The sequence below is a fragment of the Budorcas taxicolor genome, chromosome 2, assembly GCF_023091745.1.
Source record: "Budorcas taxicolor isolate Tak-1 chromosome 2, Takin1.1, whole genome shotgun sequence".
Lineage (NCBI taxonomy): Eukaryota > Metazoa > Chordata > Mammalia > Artiodactyla > Bovidae > Budorcas > Budorcas taxicolor.
Window position 1 is genome coordinate 176244593 of NC_068911.1, and position 21005 is coordinate 176265597.

Here is a 21005-nt window from a genome sequence, read left to right on the forward strand (position 1 = left end):
TGTGAAAATGTTTAATGGGACACCAGGATGCCAGGGCATTGGTAATTCCATTGGGACATTAATGGTAACACTCACCTTGTAAGGAATTTGTGGTTGTGGTGACATTTTTATATAGCTGGCTCTGGGACGGATGGAGTGGATGGCTGTGCCTGGGAAAGCTGGTGAGACAAAGTGCTCATGGCAACGCCGGAGCCTGAGGACTTAAAATGGTTTCATAATAAAATCTTTACAAGGACAGGCACACGGCATTCGACTGCTCGTCACACTGCTCTGAGTCTCAAGGCTACTGTAGTGTTTACTATTTCTCTATATATTCAGTAACCAAACCCCCTCTACCCCCGACAAAACACCTACTAGTTTAGATACATCGAATTTTCCCAAAATCGACTTTGAAAAAGTTCTAACGTTTTTCAGCAGTAACGTACATAGCCTAAGCACGCTGGTACTAACGTAAAGATGACAATTCGAAGGGAATTCCCTTTCCAATCCCGACGTTTCCTCCTTGAGGACACTCCCTGCATATGTGGATTAGGGAGCCCAGGAAGACCGCTTCATTGACTAGAAAAGCAACTTCTACAGTTCTTTTCGTGAGGCATTCCTGCGTCCTGTGAGGAGACTTCTTAGGAACGAACGTGAGGTAACTGCACACTCTCCGCTCTCTGGGTTTCTAATCATTTCGTCGTCTTCAAAGAAGGGGGTCGTTCTTGTGCTCAACTCGGGAGCGGGAAAGGCCAATCCCCTCCAAAGGCAGACGGGGAGCCGAAGTCGAAACTCAGGGACGGAACCCGAGGACACCGAAGCCACGCCAGCCAAGAAGACTGGAGCCACCCGAGGGGCGCAGGCGTAAGGCGCGCGGACACTCAGCGCCGCCCCGGCGTCCCCCGCGCCGGCCCCGCCCGCCTTCTCGCGCCCCCGCGCGCCCGACCACGGGGAGACGAGTCTCGCGCGCTCCCTCCGCGCCCGCGGGCTGTTGGGGGCGCGGCCGCCGGCGCGCGCAGGGGAGGGGCGGGGCCGGCGTGAGGGATGGGCGCGCGCGCGGGGCCGCGAGCAGGGGGGCGGGGCGGCAGAGCTCGGCGGCTGGGCCTGGAGGACAGCGGTGGCGGAGGCGGCGAGCGGCGGCGGGAGCGGAGCCGAGAAGCCTCGCAGCACGCGGGCGCCAGGAAGGGGGGAGCGCAGAGGTAACGCGGGACAGAACGGGCGGACGGGCAGCGGGCGCAGGCCCGCTGGACCCCGAAGGCGGGCGGCAGAGACCGCTCGCCCGGGGCGCCGACGCCGCTCCCTGAGAGGAGGGGGCGGGGCGCTCGCGTCCCCGGAGGTGGTGCCTTTTATTTTTCTGTCTGCCTTCCCCGGCCGCTCCGCCCCCTCTTCCCCTTCCCCCGCTGTGAACCGAGCCCCCTGCCCTTCTGGTGGAAGCCGCCTCCGGGGCCCTCTGGCGCGCGCGTGCGCGCGCTCCCGCCCTTGTTTTGTTTGGACCGGGGAGAGGTGAGGGAGCGCTTCCCTGATCGCGGGCCTAGCCTCGCAGCGCGCCTGCGCCGGCGTCCTCCCGCCCGGCTCTGATTGGCTGAGGGCTCGCGCATGCTCCCGAGGCGCGCGGCGGGGCCCCCGCCCTCCCCCCTCACCCCACTCCCTCAGAGGTTTTAGGAGCCGGTTCGAAAGATGCCGGCGGCGGTGACTGGCTGTGGCGGACCCGCCCCCCCCCCACCCTCCCGGGGTCCCCGCCCTCGCCGCCGCTGCCGCCATTACGGAGCTCCCAGCGGTGAGTGCGCGGGGGGCTGGTGCTTGCGGTCCGCCGCCTCCTGCGTGGCGCGCGCGCGGGCGGGCGGTCGCTGCCCGGGTCTCGGCGTCGGCCTTCCGGAGCCGGAGCTCGCGCTGAGCCCGCCGCCCTTTGCCTCGCCGGGTTCATCCCGGCTCCGCTCTCTTGTCTTCTCCCAACCCCCCGCCTTGTGCTCGGCGCTCCCCGCCTTTGTCTGCTGGTCTTTCCGCCCGGATTTTCGGGCCCGGCGCGGAGTCAGCTGTTTGCGCCCCTGAAAAGCCGCTGCCGCTGCTACTGCTGCTGCTGCTGCTGCTGCCGCCGCCGCCGCCGCCACCACCCGGGACTCAGCTTTCGTTTTTACCCCCCTTCCCATGGCTTTCGTCGAGCTTGTGACTCACTGCTCTTTAGACGAGGTGGATTTAGTTAATATAGTCAAGCCTGTGAGTAGGAGCGTTTGTAAAGAGCTGGACGCAGGAGGGGTGAAGTGAGGCCCCAGATCAGAGGGTTTTTTTTGTTTGTTTGTTTTTTAAAGAATTGACTGCTAGTCTGTGATCGAAACAGGGCTTCCCTTGTAGCTCAGTTGGTAAAGAATCTGCCTGCAGTGCAGGAGACCCGGATTCGATCCCTGGGTCGGGAAGATCGCCTGGAGAAGGAAATGGCAACCCACTCCAGTATCCTTGCCTGGAAAATCTCCTGGACAGTGGATCCTGGTGGGCTGCAGTCCATAGGGTCGCAAAGAGTCGGCCACGACTGAGCGACTAACACTATGATCGAAACACCTCTGAGGGACAGTCCCCCCGCACAGAGGACGGCCAAGGTGAACTTGACCCCTCTTTCCATGTGTACCTTTTCTTACTGCGGTTATGCTTCCTGACCTTATGTTACATTGAAAAGTGACGGTCTGGTTCGAAGTGCCCCTGGGAATTCCCCTGGGGCTTCACGGACAAGCTGACTTGTCTTAGAGTGAAGCTAGAGGTGGCTCGTTTGACTTTGGAAGATTTGTTTAATCTGGTATAGATGTGAAGCTGTTACGAAGTTTTAAAATTTCATTGCTGTTTTCAGAAAATTTAGTGCAGCATGTTTCAGAGTAGAAGTAACATTTTTAGAGGGTATTTTTGGCCTTGTCGAATTGGAAGATTGAGGGCGAGAAGTTGGAGGAAGCTCCTGAACTCTTCGTGTATAGATGAAAACTCTCACTCTTCAGCCAGTTAGATTGTCCTTATCTTAGGAGGAGGTACCCATAGTGTCCAGAACATCTGTGTCGGAGACAGATACTAATTAAGTAATACTGATTTATTGGAAATATAAAAGTGGAAAAAAAAGTTTCCAGCAAATTATAGGTGTATGTTTTGTGACATTACTCCGTAAGTTTGAATATAGTGAAAGACTTTAGATTGGGAACAATTTAGTGTAATCAGTGCAAGGCTAATGACATTATACTATGTAATGTATTGGCAGACGTTTTACGGTAAAATATGAAATAATAGTACTTTCCCTAAAATGCATGTTTTCAAGGATATCAGAAAACTGAAATACATTGTTGAACTCCTGCTTATTTTTCTAGTGCTTGCTCTTAAGATAGAGAAAGTAAATTAAAACTCTGAAATTATAGACTTTCTACTTTTACAACCTTTTCTTTATTGCCTGTATTTAAACAGCTTAGCACTTCCCTTGACAAAAGCAGATCTTTGTATTGTTCATCTGACATTATACTTAGAAAACAAAAACAGGTTAATGACCACAGGAAGTCCACGCACACCACAGGTAAACTGAGATTGGTTTGTCACATGTAAGAACCCAGATGAAAAACTTCTTCAAGTTTCATTTATTCTTTCACTTTAACAAATATTTGTAGAGCACCTGTTTGGAGCCTAGTATGTTTCTTGGGCAGGAAGTATAGGGCAGTGAATCAGCCAGATAAGACCCCTGTCAGGGAACAAGTGTGGCAGTCTTAAAAGTCTGATTATTCAGAAGCGCAGCATCAACAGTTAAATTAATAGGTACTTGTTAAGGCAGTTGTAGGTTAACCATCCAGATAGTTTTGTCAGCTGTGTGATGAACCATGAACTGAGGAAATAAGTCATTAACCAACCTATTACAAAGAGAGCCTTAAGTTACATGACCTTTATTAAGGAAATTCAGAGCTGAGGCAAACATTTCTTAATGTTTATATTGTTTTAAATTTTTATTTTTTAAGTGTTTTTCACATGTGTTGAACATAGAAATAAGTACTGCCAGGTGTCATTGTTCGTTCAACATTTGCCCCTCAGTTGGTTTTTTTTTTTTTTGGCCGCACAGGACTTTTGTTGCTGGGTGCGGGCTTTCTCATTGTGGTGACTTCTCCTGTTGTGGAGCACCGCTTCTAGGCATGTGGACTCAGTAGTTGTGCCCTGCAGCATGTGGGATCTTCCAGGACCAGGGATCCAACCAGTGTCCTTGCACTGCAGGACAGATTCTTAACCACTGGACCACCAGGGAAGCCCTCCCCCCAGTATTTATGCTGCACCCACTATGTATTGGGCATGCTACTAGGTACTGGGAATGCAGTGATGAATTAGTTCCAGCCCTTGAAGTACTTAATTCTGCTGGGAGAGACACATAATAAACAAGCAAATAGACATATATTGAGTTACAAGCGGTGTTAAATGCTATGAAGAAACCTGAAGAAGAAAAAGAAGTATGGGAGGCCTTTCTGAGGGGGTGACACTGTACTGAACGTAACTGAAGTATCTAGGGAAAGAATGTCACAGCATGCGCAGAACACACACTGAGGAGCAAGAAGTCTGAGTGTCTGGAGGCAAGAGAGGAGAACGATGGGGAGGTTGAAGCAGGAGAGTGGCCACATCTGTTATTGTGGTGGATGCATCCAGGAACCTTGGCACACCAACTTATTTTTCACTTACTCCACCTGGGCATGCTTCTTACCTGACCTAATTTAGACTGATATTCTTGTCCTCAGGTCAATGATGTCGGGTGTTGATGGACCATGTACTTGTTGCCCTGGTTTTAGTCAATTTTATCATTTTGGCATTGAGAATAACTTCTTTGCACCCCCACTCCCTTTCTAAAACTTGTTTTAATTTTGAGCAATTAGTAAATATAGAGTTGACTGGAAAGGCTTTGACTTTTTTTTAGTGTTTTATTTACACGGAGAACATATATTCTTTTAAAACATGTTCTATAAACAGAGACTCCTGAAGGTTTTGCTAATTTCACAGTATCATTTTCAGCCTGGCTAGTATTATCATGGGTTAAGAAAGGAATTCGCAGTATCACTTTACCAAGAATAATCTGATCGTGAAATTGTGCTTCTGAATGGTATTTACATGAAAAGTATCATCAGATTTGTGGGGTTTTTTTAATCAAGGAAAGTATATTACTGTGTAAGTGCTAGTTGGATGAGTAAGCAAGTTTATGTATTGAAATTTTTCCAAGATAGACTTTTAGCTTTCACAAACCTAAATAATGCCCTCAAGCCCACAGATTAGAAAACAAAAATTTTTTGCAAGTATATTTGTTTTTTATTAAATTTATTTATTTTTAATTAAAGGATAATTGCAATATTGTGTTGGTTTCTGCCGTACATCAACATGGATCAGCCATAGGTATGCATATGTTCCCTCCCTCTTGAGCTTCCCTGCCACCTCCCACTCCATCCCACCCCTCTAGGTTGTCACAAAGCCCCCAAAAAACAACTGTTTTTATTTCTGTGTTTTATAGTTTTTGACATAAATTTCTATATGCGCATTTTAAGTAGTCTTTGTAACAGTTAATAACTATTACCTGACAAATTGAAAGCTCTTAAATCCCTAGACAAGTTTAGAGCTTAAAGCAGAAGTTGAATGACTAGTCTCCTCTTGCCCAATTCTTCATTAATGTTCATTAGCACAAAGACCTAAACACCTAACTGATCATTTTCTTTTCTTTTGGCGAAATTTTTATTATAAAGTGTCCTTGATTCTCAGGTGAGATAGGGGGAGCAGAGGGTATTAAGTGATTAGGTAAATTTGAGTGATCTTACATAGATTTTATTTTTCAATATTTAATTTTGTTCTTTTGTGCTAATTTTGCTTAACGTTAAAAATAATGACAGGGTCTTAGAAGCATGCTTAATCTCCTAGGTGATGGTCTGAATTTGCTTTTCTGAGTCTGGAGGCTTTTAGACTGTCATGTTCTTCAGCAGTATTTTTGTCCTTGTATAACTTCTCTGATGGAGATGGAGTTAAGTTTGCAGTTAAGTTTCCTGACCCCTTTGAAAACATGAACAACATTTCTCTCTTTAGTAAAAGGGTCTTTGAGTAAACATAGATGAAACTTTGAGTCTTTTTAGTCTACTCGGAGCTCTGATAGGAGGAGGAGACAGGATGGGGTTAGGTCTTTGTGGGCTTTCTTGTCCTTGCTGCCTTTGTTCATGTGGAAGGTGCAACAGCTGCTCTGGCTTGTGCGTTTGTCTTAGTCGCTGCTTTACACAGTGTGTATTTTGATAGTAATTTTTATCTTTCTGAATGATAACTGACCAAGTCATCTGTCATTTAACTATAAGCTTTATAGTGAATTTTCCCCCCTTTGAATGTATATTAAGTTTAGACGTTTTAGTTTAGTGTTGTTTCTGTAATCTTCACACCAGGTCTTTTCTGTGCTTTAGGTTGATGCTTCACACTGAAACCATTAGGAAAAATCCTTGTGGTTAACAGCAGAGGCTTCAGAGTGTAACCTGTACTCGGGCCTAGAAATTATTTTAAATGGCGACTGATACGTCTCAAGGTGAACTCGTCCATCCTAAGGCACTCCCACTTATAGTAGGAGCTCAGCTGATCCACGCGGACAAGTTAGGTGAGGTAGGGGCTGACACATTCTTGAAGCTCACTCTTGGATCAGTCCCTGACTTCAGGCCCTGCTGGGTCTTTCTTGGTACCTGTTCCTTCCTCTGCTTTGGGGAGTCTGGGTTATGAATCTAAAAACATCAAATAGATACAAAGTTCTTTTCATCTTCCCTTACCCCTCAAACTCCTGAGAAAACCTCCAAGCTTCTAAATTTATTTCAAATCAAGTATAATTACTTATTTCCATTTGAAATTCAAGCTAAAATAAAACATTTTGAAAACTACTTCTTAAGAATCATATTTTCATTTCAAAAAAACTTGTAAAAAAGTAATTTGCATCAGATCCTGGAGTCGACTTGAAGAATTCTCCTACATCTTCTGACACCTAGTTAGCCCCCCTTGAGAAAGAAGAGATAAATTGTTTTTGCATGTGTGATTATGGCCATTTCTTTTCTTAGAAGGTAGAAGATAACACCATGCCAATTCGTCGAGCTGTGAATTCTACCCGGGAAACTCCTCCCAAGAGCAAGCTTGCTGAAGGAGTAGAAGAAAAGCCAGGTAAAGTAAAGCAGTGGACAGCTTAAAAAGGCCAGCGTTTCTGCTCTAGGTTAGAGTGTCCCATAAATTCCCTTGAACTTAAGTGTTTGTGGGGAGCATTTAGAGAGAGAAGTGGTACCAATTGGTATGTCATTTCTGGACCCTCTGGGCAAAGAAAGAATCTCATCTTGTCTCTGAAGATTTTTAGAAGGTGAAAATTTCATGTTCTTGGAATTAAAAATAGGAAGATGGTTGGAGAGAACAGAAATGGTCAAAAGCGTAGCTTCTGGGCATACAGTGTCATGGGGAGGAAGACTGGGTGGAAGGCTCAGCCAGAAGTCATGAGGAGGCCTTAAGGGAGCAAATGGGTGATTAAAGTGTTGGTTTGTAACTTTGGTGTTGGTGGAGAGAAGATGGGCCAGATAGAGCTGGGAACGTAGAAGAAGGTAGGACTATCGATCTGGAGTGCTTGGGCTCCTTCATGGTATCTCTGGCCGCTTCTTCGAGTGTAACTGCTTTTCTTGTTCTTCTCGTCACCTCTTCCTCTCTTCTTTCTCTGCCAGGGTTGAGCACATGGTGCTGCCCCTGTTACAACTATTAGAACTGAATATTTGCTGACCAGCATATATTATGAATAAAAGAAACCATGCACCCTTGTTGCCTTTATCATTGGTGCACCAGAGATAGACTCTTCCAGCTAAGCCTGAGTTTGGGCTCAGAATCCTCAGATGAATACTATAAGCATCTTGGGTACTCTGGCCTAAGGCAGTGAGGAGACAAGGGAATTTAGCATATTAAAAAAAATAGTTGCCGATGAGTTGGAGGGAAGGTTATTTTGTCCAACACTGGGATAAACCACTTGATGGCCTACCTTAATCTACATTTAACAGCCAGTTGAAGTCACTGATAACATGAGTTTTCAGAATACACGAGTGTTCAGTTGTATTAAGAAAGTCAACCAAGAATTTATAAAGGACCAATAATAGACTTCACAAGTTCTGTTTATCTGTCTTATCTCTGTCCTTTTATATAGTATTTTATGTATGAAAATGGTTGGACTTCACTCATGTTTTAAATTTTATAAATCTGAAAAGATAGACTAGTTTAATGAGTTGGAAATAATGTCTCATATGTAGTACATACTCATTATCAGCTGAGCACCTGAACCTTTATTAAACCATAAACTTTTAAGAGAACATAAAGTGAAATTCAATTTGTTGTTGTTACAAACTCTGTTGTTACAGTGAAAGTGTTAGTCGCCCAATTGTGTCTGACTCTTGGTGACCCTATGGACTGTAGCTGGCCAGACTCCTCCATCGTGGAGTTCTCCGGGCAAGAATACTGGAGTGGGTTGTCCCCACCCAGGGGTCGAACCCAGGTCTCCTGCATTGCAGGCTGATTCTTTACCATTTGAGAAAGCTCAATAAACACTCTTAGCTCTAGAAAAGTTATGACCAACCTAGATAGTATATTCAAAAGCAGAGACATTACTTTGCTGACTAAGGTCCGTCTAGTCAAGGCTGTGGTTTTTCCAATGGTCATGCATGGATGTGAGAGTTGGACTGTGAAGAAGGCTGAGCGCCAAAGAATTGATGCTTTTGAACTGTGGTGTTGGAGAAGACTCTTGAGAGTCGCTTGGATTTGCAAGGAGATCCAACCAGTCCATTCTGAAGGAGATCAGCCCTGGGATTTCTTTGGAAGGAATGATGCTAAAGCTGAAACTCCAGTACTTTGGCCACCTCATGCAAAGAGTTGACTCATTGGAAAAGACTGTGATGCTGGGAGGGATTGGGGGCAGAAGGAGAAGGGGACGACAGAGGATGAGATGGCTGGATGGCATCATGGACTCAATGGACGTGAGTCTGAGTGAACTCCGGGAGTTGGTGATGGACAGGGAGGCCTGGCGTGCTGCGATTCATGGGGTCACAAAGAGTTGGACACGACTGAGCGACTGAGATGAACTGAATGTAAAAATCAGTAACCATGACAGTTGTTATACAGCCAGTTCGGTGGGACAGTTAGGCCAAATAGTTGAGACAAAGGGCAATAAAAGGTGCATCAGGATTAAAAATATATATATTTCGTAGTTATCTGTATCACCAGATACCATTGTTACAGTAAAGTTCTAGCCTTAATATTTGCCAAACAGCTATAGAAGCAGCAGAAGAGGCCAAAGGAGATGGGAATCATAGTATACAAGTGCTGCCTACAGGTTTTCCCTAAACCATTTTATACAGTGTTTATAACAACTCTGTGAGGGAAGAGTACTCAGAAGTGTCAAAGATCTTGCCCCAAGATAATGTGAACTAGAACGTTAGAAACCCTGAAATTGAATCCAGATACATCTGATCCTAGAGCCTTGATTTTGGCTGAACATATGTAGGAGAATTTTTGACTTACCTGCATCTCTGGTTGAAGAGCATAATCCAGGATGATTTATAAATTACAATTGACTGTCCTGAAATATGGGCTTCACTGGTGGCTCAGAATCCACCTGTCAGTGCAGGAGACTTGGGTTTACTCCCTGGGTCGGGAAGACCCACTAGAGAAGGAAATATTTGTGTGAGGGCCCCAAAGAATTCATTGTGCCAGTAATGAGTTCACATAATTTAAATGACCAAACTTTTCAAGCATATCCTTTTTTCCTTTTTGCCTGCTTTTGGCCCCTGACATTCTTCATAGTCTCTGCTTAATCATTTCCTGGGATTCTGTGTTTCATAATAGCTGCTCAAAGAGACCTCCTGAGAAAAGACCGACAGACCTTGGTATTCCCCCATTCATATTTCTACCCTTGCCCAATCATTTGACTTGAAAATTTCGTTTTAATTTTTTATTATTTATTCCCTTACTAATACTTATTCAACTATGAAATGGCTAATTTCTTAATTATGAGTCTTATCCTTAATATTATGGAGTAGAACAATCAACAGATTCGATTTGGGATAAAAGAGTTTCATTTGCTGTGTAATTTCCTGATCCTTTTCCTTTTCTCACATAATGGTTTGGATCGGCAACCCATTATATAGACAGTTTGAGTGATAGGAAGGAAAAAACTGTACTCGTAGACATTTACTCATTTTAGAATACAACTGTTACTTGGAACAGTTGACTTAACCTGTTTAAAGAGATGAGCTTTTATCCTTTTATTGACTCAGGCTCTAATGTATTTACTTGATGCAATTCTACTCACCTGTTTTACTGGCTTATTTTAAGAACCAGATGCAAGTTCAGAGGAATCTATCTCTACTGTAGAGGAACAAGAGAATGCAACTCCACCTGCTACATCTAGTGAGACAGAGCAGCCAAAGGGGCAACCTGAGAATGAAGAGAAGGAAGAAAACAAGCCTTCTGAGGAAACCAAAAAGGAGTAAGCACTCAAGCTTTCTTGCTTTTTATAATTGAAGACTATATAAAAGGAGTAGAGATCAGATTTTTTTTTTTTTAAGTGGTATAATGTTAATTTATGCTGGATACATGATATTTAGATTTACTTTTGGGGGAATTATCTTTTGAAATAGCTTATGATGTAGTTGTATGGCCTATTAGAATTCGTAGTAGTTAGAACAATGGTTTGACTAATGTATAATTCATTTTTCTCTGCTTCAGAACGCATTTTTCAGTAAGAAATGAAGTGTGACTTTAAAAGTCTGACCTGGGAGATACATCATTTTATTTCTCCCTCTGTGCCAGGCATGAGTTATTTTTACATGTTTATGTTAGAAAGCATTAATCTACACCAGGACATTGCTAGAGTGACCTAAAACTCTGTATATATTTGATGAAGTATTCAGTTGGAGGGTGACTTTGAGAATCTGAAAGCAGAATTTGCTCTCAATAATCTACAGGGTAATGGTGATTCTTTTTTAATTAAAATTATTTTTTGCAGGACAGCTGATAGCATTTCATTCTTTTCATAATTGGTGAGAACAGTTAGGGATTATTTTTAAAATGAAAGAATGACTTAAAAATAACTATACCTTGTAGGTGGCATTCTCATCCTTCATCCCAGTTATCATAGGTATTTGTAATGTTTGTGGAATTTTTAGCAGCTAACCCTGTATTTTAGGTGCATGGGATGTTTTTATTATTACTTAGAATGAAATTTGTATAATGCTCTGTGATTCACAAAACTTTTTATAAACATAATCTCATAATTTCTTGAAGCATCCTGTGAAGTATTTTGTGTCATGTTTCTGTTTTAAGCTGAGGAGACTGAGGCTTAGGTCACTTGCTAAGATCACATAACTAGTAAACGTTAGAGCTAAGACTCAAACCCAGGTTTTCTGACTTCAGAGCTTGAGTTCTTTGCACTGTACTGAATTGCATCTGTTGTAGTTGTTACTGGAATACATTTTAAAATTCTCGTTTCTTTTATGTACTGGCCCTTCATGCTAGTTATCTCTCCTGTGTGCACCTGAGAGAACACACCTTTTTGGTTCATTTATAGTACCCAATTTTTTAAAAAATGTTTTATTTTGTAAAATGCTTACTTTACATATCACTTTAGTGTGGAAATGAATTAAAACATTGATTTTTATTTCTCGCCAGTCTTCTTTCTGACTTTATACTTCTTTCTGAAGTTTATCTTGCATAATAACAATTCTTTGTTTTAAAGTGAGAAAGATCAGTCTAAAGAAAAGGAGAAGAAAGTGAAAAAAACAATACCTTCCTGGGCTACCCTTTCTGCCAGCCAGCTAGCCAGGGCCCAGAAACAAACACCGATGGCTTCCTCCCCACGTCCCAAGATGGATGCAATCCTAACTGAGGCCATTAAGGCAAGTTTTTATTTCAAGCAGTTCATCATAGATTTATTCTGTTTGTCTCTTGCGTATTTGAAAATGGCATACTCCTGTGCAGACATCAGAAATCTTGCTCTGCTTCCTAAAAGAGATCTAAATAGAAGAGAGCCATTGCTAAGTTCATGTTTTTATAATACCACATTTGGTGAGCACTGTTAATTTTTTTAATAACACAAATTTGCTATAGCAAGTATTTTTAGTTTTTAGGTTTTTTTTAACTGAGTTTCTTTTAAGTGTAGTTTTTATTTGAAGGTTAAACATGTTAATTTATTCACCACACCATTATGGACTAGTTTCTCTGTATCAGGTAATCCTACTAGTGATACAGCATAGAATAAGACAAACAGAGTCCTTGCCTTTATGAAATCTAATTATTACTCAGGGTAACATAGAGACAATTTTTATTTTTAAAATGTATACTATCTTTACAGTTTCCCCAGTGGCTCAGTGCTAAAGAATCTGCCTACAGTGCAGGAGATGGGGGTTTGATCCCTAGGTCAGGAAGATACCCTGGAGAAGGAAATGGCAACCCAATCCAGTATTCTTGCCTGGGAAATCCCATGGAAAGGAGCCTGGCAGGCTACAGTGCAAGGGGATGCAAAAGAATTGGCCACAACTGAGCGAATAAACAACAGCAGCATACTATCCTTAGGTACACTTTCAGAGCTTATGTCTAACATTAGTAGCTGGTTATCTTTCACACCTGAAAACTTATAGAAACTTTTAGAAAACTTACAGGAAAACTTAGAGGAAACTTTTAGAAACCTCAATACTTGGTTTCATCACCTAGTCATTCCAAAATACTTGGAAAAACTATCCTCCTTCCATAGCTTTATAACTTTACTATAATTCACTAACTTTGATTAGCTTGTGTGATCATCAGATACTGTTTTCCTGTTTTAAAGGAATCTTCTCATCTGACCTTGCCTTTTTGTGTGTAAATTTTTCTCGATAATTTTGCTGTGTTTATTTTACGTGATCACATGACAAGAATAGTTAAAACAGAAGCCATAGACTCTGATTTCCTTTTGCTAGGCTCTGAAGCAGAACTGGGGGGAGAGGGCTTTAGGTGAACTTAACAGAAAGTGATACAGGTAGGAAAGCAGAGCCTACTGGTCATGCTTAGAATTTGAGAAGACAGCACTGACATAGAAACTGGGAAAGAGTTTACCTTCCACCCTCTCCCTGCATTCCTTCAAGATTACTCTCAACTCATTAAGAAAACTTCCTTGGTTTAGATAGCTTGACTATAGTGAGAACTCTGTTTTTTTGTGTAGCCTTTTTTTAAGGATTTCACTTTGTGATTGGGTTTCCCTGGTAGCTCAGCTGGTAAAGAATCTGCCTCCAATTCAGGAGACCCCAGTTCGATTCCTGGATCAGAAAGATCCTCTGGAGAGGAGATAGGCTACCCACTCCAGTATTCTTGGGCTTCCTGGTGGCGCAGAAGGTAAAGAATCAGCCTGCAATTTGGGAGACCTGGGTTCAATCCCTGGGTTGGGAAGATGCCCTGGAGGGAGGGCATGGCAACCCACTCCAGTATTCTTGCCTGGAGAATCCCCCCAGGAGAATACCCCCGAGGGGGTAAGCAGAGGAGGCTAGCAGTCCATGGGGTAGCAAAGAGTCAGACAGGATTGAGCGACTTTCACTAAGCAAGCTGAGCTGTGATTACTCAGCTTAGATTTGAAGCAGGATTATGGTGAAGGTGAAGAAGAGGCTAAAATTTTAAAATAATAAAACAGTTAAACAGTATATGTAGTTCTAAAGAATAGTTTAAATATGATTATGCATATTTACACAAATGAAAGATATATGTTGGGTTGACCAAAATGTTCATTTGTGTTTCTCTGTAAGATCTTATCCAGTGGATCATGTGTATTCCATGCAGTGTAACAAATTATAATTTCAGATCACTGATATCTTTTTCTGAATTAAATCATTATCAAATAGATGGTATGTATTTTCATCTTATTATCAATTTGGTGGAGCAGGGGATTGTTGTAACCTTAATGTTCTTTTCGGCTTGATATTCTTTACTTTGTGTTCTCTTGTAAGATCAGGAGTAAACTTAAATCGGTTGTAATGGGTTGGAGACATTTGCTTGAGATAAACGATCCTTATTAACACAGTCCATATTAACCTGTTTTGTGTTACACAGTCTTTCCTGGTCCATTTGTCTGTGACATTTTGCTTTACTGTCAGTATATAAGCTTTCACCCAAGTCTTCATCCAATAGCAATTATTGAATCCTATGGTCAATTTATAGGTAACAGCTACACAAAATTGGTGGACAACAGATACTGCGTGGGTATTTCAAAATGTAAAGCATTTGAAAAAAAATTGCTACCTTTGTGGCCTAATGACCTGCTTGAATCTTCCATGGACATTAGTCAGATGAAATACAGAGAAATAGCATGGGAAAAGGAAGAGGGCACTTGAAATAGCAGTTGAATGCTCTCATTGTTGTCCAAAACGCCCCTTAAAGCTTTGCATTTGTAAACCCAGTTTTATGCCATTTATTCAGATTGTCTTTGCTTATATTATCTGCTAGCATTGACACAAAGCCTGCAGAAAAATACTGGTTTTGGTGAGCCAAAGTTAATTCTGTAAAGCGGGCCAAATCTGAACCTACACACTATATAGAATGTCCTGGTTTCCTTCCTTTCATGCTAAAGATGTCTTCTAGGTACAGAATAGTATTAGAGTGGGAAGAGCTTCTTCATTAACATAGAACATTGTTCACATGTTGTATCTTCTCTTTGGCTGTTTTGAACAATTTAAAATTGTTGCAGAAATATTGCTAATTCTGTATTTCTCCACAGTCATGATGAACTGAAGTTACCAGAAATATTATTCATTCTTTCCTACCATTTTATCATCCATTATCAAGTTTGCTTCCAAAATAATTTATTTTGAAAACATACGTGTCAGAAAACACATGAGAAACAGCGATTTTAAATTAATGTGTATGGTTTAATAATCTGTTTCCTAGGCATGCTTCCAGAAGAGTGGTGCGTCCGTGGTTGCTATTCGAAAATATATCATCCATAAGTACCCTTCTTTGGAGCTGGAGAGAAGGGGCTACCTCCTTAAACAGGCACTGAAAAGAGAATTAAATAGAGGTGTTATCAAACAGGTATTAAATGGTTATTTGTAATAAGCATATATTAGCTATAAATCCATATATAGTAACATTTAGGCTTTTTGTGCTTTGTGAGTTAGTTAAAATAAGATGACATAATGATGAAGGGCTTATGCTTAACCTGGTTTTACAAAGTCACTGGTGCCAATTAGCTTTAATAAGTATTCTAAAGAACAGAAGCAATATGAGTGTAAATTTTTTCTAGCTGCCTGTACAATTTTTTTTTAAGTATTTATTTATCTGGCTGTACCACATATTAGCTGTGACATGCAGGATCTTTAGTTGAGGCATGTGGGATCCAGCTCTTTGACCAGGAGTTAAGCCTGTATCCCCTGCACTGGGAGCACAGAGTCTCAGCCACCAGACCACAAGGGAAAACCCCTGCCTGTACTTTTAATTGGATTTCCTTTGGGGGCTGCTTGTGCTTAAGATTATGTAGTGCTAACGGTGAGAAATGGGGTTGAGCTAGCCTGTTGCAGCACAAAAAAGATCATTGTTCTTGTCTTAGGTTTGTTAGTTTTAAAACCTAATTTCTGTGACTAGACGGGTGCTCATCATAACTAAGCTTTGTAAATAGGTTTATCTTAACTTACTAGTATCTCTATCTGTTAAAGCTTTTGGAAGCATCAAAACTTGAGTAAATTGAGAATAATACTAAAACCAATATTGATTTCGGGTATAAATCTATATTAGTTTGCATAGTACATCAAAGCACTACTTAGAGTTTTGAGGATGCTTTGTACATCATAATGAATATAGCCAATATTTACAATAATGTTAAATCGAGTTTAATCTGTAAAAATATAAATCACTGTTACGTACCTGAGACTGTACAATACAGTATTGTAAATCCCCTGTACCTCAGTTTTTTTTTTAAACTCCACATTACTTAAGGTCATGACACTCTAATGCCAGAATGAACTTTCTTGTCTACACATTCAGAAGTCCAGAGGGATGAAGTAACTGCTGAGGTCCTGTGGTAGCAGCAAAGATGGTTCTGAGGATCTAGTTCACTGCAGTCCCAGAGTCCTGTTGCCTTTTTTCTGAACCTTTCTGCATGGTTTGATTAATACAGAGTTCTGTGCCCCTCAGCCATTTAAACTTTTAGGAACTTTCAATGAGTACTTAATTTCACAAATATGTTATTGAGTTGTCTCCTGTGTACCAGGTGCTTGGAGGTCCATCAGTGGGGAAGACAGTTTCCTGCTGTGGAGCTTATATTCCAGCTTTCTCAAATGTTGTAAATCTAATGTTTAAATAGCCTTTAAAGTAACCATTGCATAAAAAGAATTATCTAACCAATATAATTAGAACCAGAGACCTGTATCATAGTGTATGTCAGCAGAGTTTATGAGCTAGCTTCATGTTTATCTTCATGAAGATATAGTTTGTGACCTATTTTGCCTCATAGGCTGGCCCTCTGTTTGATGCTTCAACAAATTTATAGACTGAAAGCATTTGATTGCTGTATTCCTAGTGGTGTCGGTAAAACCAAAGTGGAAGACTCAGGTTAACCTGAGGTTCTATGACAGTGATTTGTAAACTGTGGAAATGTGGTAAGACTTGCACGTATTATCATGTGCAGTGTCTAAAATTAGATAACTTTTCCCTTATGCAGTAATAATCTCTAATGGACAAACTGTGGGAAGCACTGTGGCCTGAGATTAAGTAGGCTCTGAACTTTTGCCAAGGAACTGTCTTCCTTTTAAGGTAGAGGTTTTCTCATTTTCCGAAAAGATTATGTCCCTTCCTTCCATGGAACTTTTTTTTTTTTGAAAGCTTATAGTTGACTATTTAACCTGCTGTCACAATAGCATTTTTCATTCTTCCCCAACTTTGTAGATGAGGAAACAAAAGCTGAGAGGGTTTATGAGTTGTCTAGTATTGAATAGCTAGATGATACCATAAACAGTGTTCAATCCCAAGTCTTTTGACTCATCCACTCTTTCTCCTCTGAAGAGTTTAACAGCGCGTTACATTAGTTCTTACATCACCATGTCCTGTAATTTAGTCTGGTTAAAGTTACCAATATGAGTACCAGAATCATCTAAAGTAAAAATACTGGTTATTGCAACTAAAGTTAATTTATTTTAGGTAAAAGGAAAAGGTGCTTCTGGGAGTTTTGTTGTGGTCCAGAAATCGAGAAAACCACCTCAGAAATCCAGAAACAGAAAGGTAAGAAGTCTGTACCAGTTTGCTCGAGCGCTGTAGTGCTGCTAAACGGTGCAGTGTTAGTGAGTGTTCCCTGTGCACTGGTCAGGGAGCGGCATTTCTGTGCAGGCCTGGAGAGGCTCTAATCATTTGCTCATATTGTTTAGCCAGAGGCTGTGCGTCTAACTGCCCTATATTGAGTCACAGGCAGCTATATGAGTTACAGTGTTTTGCCTTTTTGTGAAATACCTTTTAAACTAGAAGAGGCATACAAGTATATTTTTACCCAACATTAGATCCTAAAAGTACTATACCTCGAGGCAGTTTTTCTTCAGTGTAGGTACTAACTATCCTACCCTTCCCCCAGACACATACATTCATTTATGGAAAGTTGTATAGAGGGTATACAATAACTGAAATATGCAGTATTTGCTCTGAGTCAGTGATTGAAATCATGACTGTTCCTCTACGTTTTTGTTTTTACAGTTTTATATATATTTTTAACTGTCCAAGTTTGAAATTTTTACCTGAAAGAAATCACCACGCAAGTGGCATTACACCATGGTGCTGTGATTTGTTTGAATGTGCTAAAAAGGGTTAGTTTTTCTTTCGGCGAGTTGATTAGGCAGTCAGCTAGGGAAAGCCCTTGTGCTGAATACAGAAGCAATAGAACAGAGACCTGCAACGATGATCATTTTGGTATTACATTTCAGAACAGGAGCTCTGCAGTGGATCCAGAACCACAAGTAAGACTGGAGGATATCCTCCCACTGGCCTTTACTCGCCTTTGTGAACCTAAAGAAGCGTCCTACAGTCTCATCAGGAAATACGTGTCTCAGTATTATCCCAAACTTAGAGTGGACATCAGGTAAAAGCCAGAGGCCTGGGCTTTAGAGCACACATGTCTGTGTTACTTCCTTAGCCCCTTTTTCATGAAAAAGGAGAGAGATTAAATATTCATTTAAGATTACTTCTAGGTGAGGTAGGAATAAAACCTTTTATTTGTGGGTTTCTTTTTTTGTCCCATGATATTTTCCTTTTCATATCTCCGTATGTAGTTTCTTTTTGAAACTCAAGCCACATGTTGACCTTCATAAGACTACCATAGAGTAACTTTTCATGGTCAACTGCTAGAATATTCTGCATTAAACCATGTACTTTCAGCTGCTTGTTACTAAATTTTTTCACTTTTTTATTGTGATAAAATACACATAATATGTAAAGTATACTTTGTCAGCCATTTTTAAGAGCACAGTGTTGAGTGCTCTTAAACACTTTAATAATGTGCTACCAGTGCACCACCCATCTCCAGCATTCTTTTCAGTCTTATAAAGCTGTAGCTCTGTCCCCAGTGAACAAGAACTCCTTGTCCCCCCTTAGCCCGCACCCCTGGCCACCGCCATTCTACTTTCCATCTCTCTGGTTTTTGACTGCTGTAGGTACCTACCTCGTATAAATAGAAGCATACAGTAATTTTGTAGCTGGCTTATTTCACTTAGCATAATGTCCTTAAAAGTTCAGCTGTATTGTTGCATGTGTCAGAATTTCTTTTTAAGAATGAATATTTGTGTGTGTGCATTCTCTCTCTCTCTCTCTCTCTCTCTCTCTCTCTCTCTCCCCCTCTCTCTCTCTCTCTCTCCCCCTCTCTCTCTCTCTCCCTCCCTCCCTCCCTCCCTCCCTCCCTCTCTCCCTCTCTCCCCCCTCTCCCCCTCTCCCCCCCCTCCCTCCCTCCATTTTGTCTACCCATTCATCTGTCATTGGACATTTGGGTTGCTTTCATATTTTTAACTGTTGTGAAATAATGCTGCTGTTAACCTTGGTGTATTAATATCTCTTTGAGACCCTGTTTTCAAATACCCAGAAGTGGAATTTCTGGATGATATGATAATCCTATTTTTAATTTTGTGAAGAACCACCACACCATTCTCCACAGTGACTATTACCATTTTACATTCCCACCATCAGGCCACAGGAGTTTTGATTTCTCCATATCCTCACCAACACTTACTTTCTGGTGTTTTTTTGTTTGTTTGTTTTTGTTTTTTGACAGTAGCCATGCTGACGGGAATGAACTGGTTGGTAGCTCATTATTTTTTATTTAGAGTTATAATCGAGAATATAGGAGAATTCAGGCTTCTGTAGCACTTCTACATAGAAACAGCATAATATCTTCATCATTCAAACATTTAAGGTAAAACTCTGAGAGAATTTTTATAGTAATTCATTTGTTAAAAAACTGCCACTGTAATGTCATCACTGTTTGGAAAATTTAATAACTCCAAATCTTTTTTAAAATTTTTATTGGGGTATAATTGATTTACAATGTTGTATTCGTTTCAGGTGTACAGCAAACTTAAATCTGTTACGTTGTTGTTCTTTTGCTAAGTCATGTCCAACTCTTGGCAACCCCATGGACTGCAGCACGCCAAAGTCCTTCACTGTCTCTGGGAGTTTGCTCAGATTGATGTCCATTGAGTCAGTGATACTGTCTAACCATCTTATCCTCTGACGCCCCCTCGTCCTCTTGCCCTCAATCTTTCCCAACATCAGGGTCTTTTCCAGTGAGTTGGCTCTTTGCATCAGGTGGCCAAAGTATTGGAGCGTCAGTGTTAGTATCAGTCCTTCCAATGAATATTCAGAACTGATTTCCTTTAGGATTGACTGGTTTGATCTCCTTGCTGTCCAAGGGACTGTCAAGAGTCTTCTCCAACAACACAGTTTGAAAGCATCTATTCTTTGGCACTCAGCCTTCTTTATGGTCCAACTCTCACAATCTGTTCATGACTAACGGAAAAACCGTAACTGACTAGACGGACCTTTGCCAACAAAGTAATGTCTCTGCTTTTTAACATGCTGTCTAGATTTGTCATAGCTTTCCTTCCAAGGAGCACATGTCTTTGAATTTCATGGCTGCAGTCACCATAGTGATTTTGGAGCCCAAGAAGATGTCAGTTTCCAATTTCTCCCCTTCAGTTTGCCATGTCGGCCATTACAGAGCTCTCTGTGTTATACAACAGGTCCTTATTAGTTATGTATTTTATATATAGTAGGGTGTATATGTCAATCCCATTCTTCCAATTTATGCCCCCCGCCATAAGTTTATTTTCTACTCTGTAACTGTTTCAGTGGTATAGATAAGCTGATTTGTAACCTTTTTTTTAAATTCCACGTATAAGAGATAACCGTATATTCGTCTTTGTCTTACTTCACTCAGTATGAGAATCTCTAGGTCCATCCGTATTGTGCAGATGGTGTTATTTTGCTCGTTTTTATGGCTGAAGACCATCTCATTGTATACGCATGCCACATGTTTATCCATTCCTCTGCTGCTAGACCTTTAGGTTGCTGCCGTGTCTTGGCTATTGTGAATAGTGCTGTAGTGACCGCTGAGGTAGATGTATCTTTTCCAGTTGCTATATTCTGCAGATGCATCCCCAGAAGTGGGATTGCTTGATTATATGGTAGCTCTGTTTCCAGTTTTTTAAGGAACGAGCCTCCATACTGTTCTCCGTAGAGGCTGTATCAGTTTACATTCCCACCAACAGTGTAGGAGGGTTCCTTTTTCTCCATACCCTCTCCAGTATTTATTGTTTGTAGTTTTTTGATGATGCCCATTCTGACTAGAGTAAGGTGTTAACTCATAGTTTTGATTTTCATTTCTCTAATAATAATGTTGAGCATTTTTTCATAGGATATGTCTTCTTTGCAGGAATGTCTATTTAGATCTTCCATTCTTTTTTTTTTTGTATTGAACTGCATGAGCTGTTTGTGTATTTTGGAGGTTAATCCCTTGTCAGTTGCTT

At 41.4% G+C, this 21005-nt stretch overlaps 2 protein-coding genes across 5 annotated transcripts in view; one reads left to right on the plus strand and one right to left on the minus strand.

Annotated features, from left to right (window-relative positions):
- Positions 1–573: 573 nt before the first annotated feature.
- Positions 574–1577, minus strand: LOC128061425 (uncharacterized protein C10orf95-like). The gene is made up of 2 exons (XM_052653746.1): positions 1393–1577; positions 574–1279 (listed from the first exon to the last, which is right to left on the minus strand). Exons 1-2 carry the CDS (start codon positions 1575–1577, stop codon positions 574–576), a joined length of 891 nt encoding a protein of 296 aa, XP_052509706.1.
- Positions 1069–21005, plus strand: part of HP1BP3 (heterochromatin protein 1 binding protein 3) — a 36943-nt gene continuing 17006 nt past the window's right edge. The window contains exons 1-8 of one of the 4 annotated variants that reach the window (XM_052654848.1): positions 1069–1178; positions 6399–6591; positions 7035–7134; positions 10327–10480; positions 11729–11888; positions 14902–15045; positions 17146–17226; positions 17916–18070. In XM_052654848.1, the coding sequence (XP_052510808.1) occupies positions 6496–6591; positions 7035–7134; positions 10327–10480; positions 11729–11888; positions 14902–15045; positions 17146–17226; positions 17916–18070 (890 nt within the window). In that variant the 5' untranslated portion in view covers positions 1069–1178; positions 6399–6495. Of the gene's footprint in view, positions 1179–5316; positions 5359–6398; positions 6592–7034; positions 7135–10326; positions 10481–11728; positions 11889–14901; positions 15046–17145; positions 17227–17915; positions 18071–21005 lie in introns of those variants that run through there. The other 3 variants (XM_052654864.1, XM_052654857.1, XM_052654873.1) reach the window with 3 other exon arrangements.

Excerpts from the sequence above, each read along its gene's own strand:
- LOC128061425 (XM_052653746.1), bottom strand. The coding sequence starts at position 1,577 with ATGCGCGAGCCCTCAGCCAATCAGAGCCGGGCGGGAGGACGCCGGCGC. Across the intron at positions 1,280-1,392 it reads TTCCACCAGAAGGGCAGGGG|GGAGCGGCGTCGGCGCCCCG; the intron begins GCTCGGTTCACA and ends CCCTCCTCTCAG.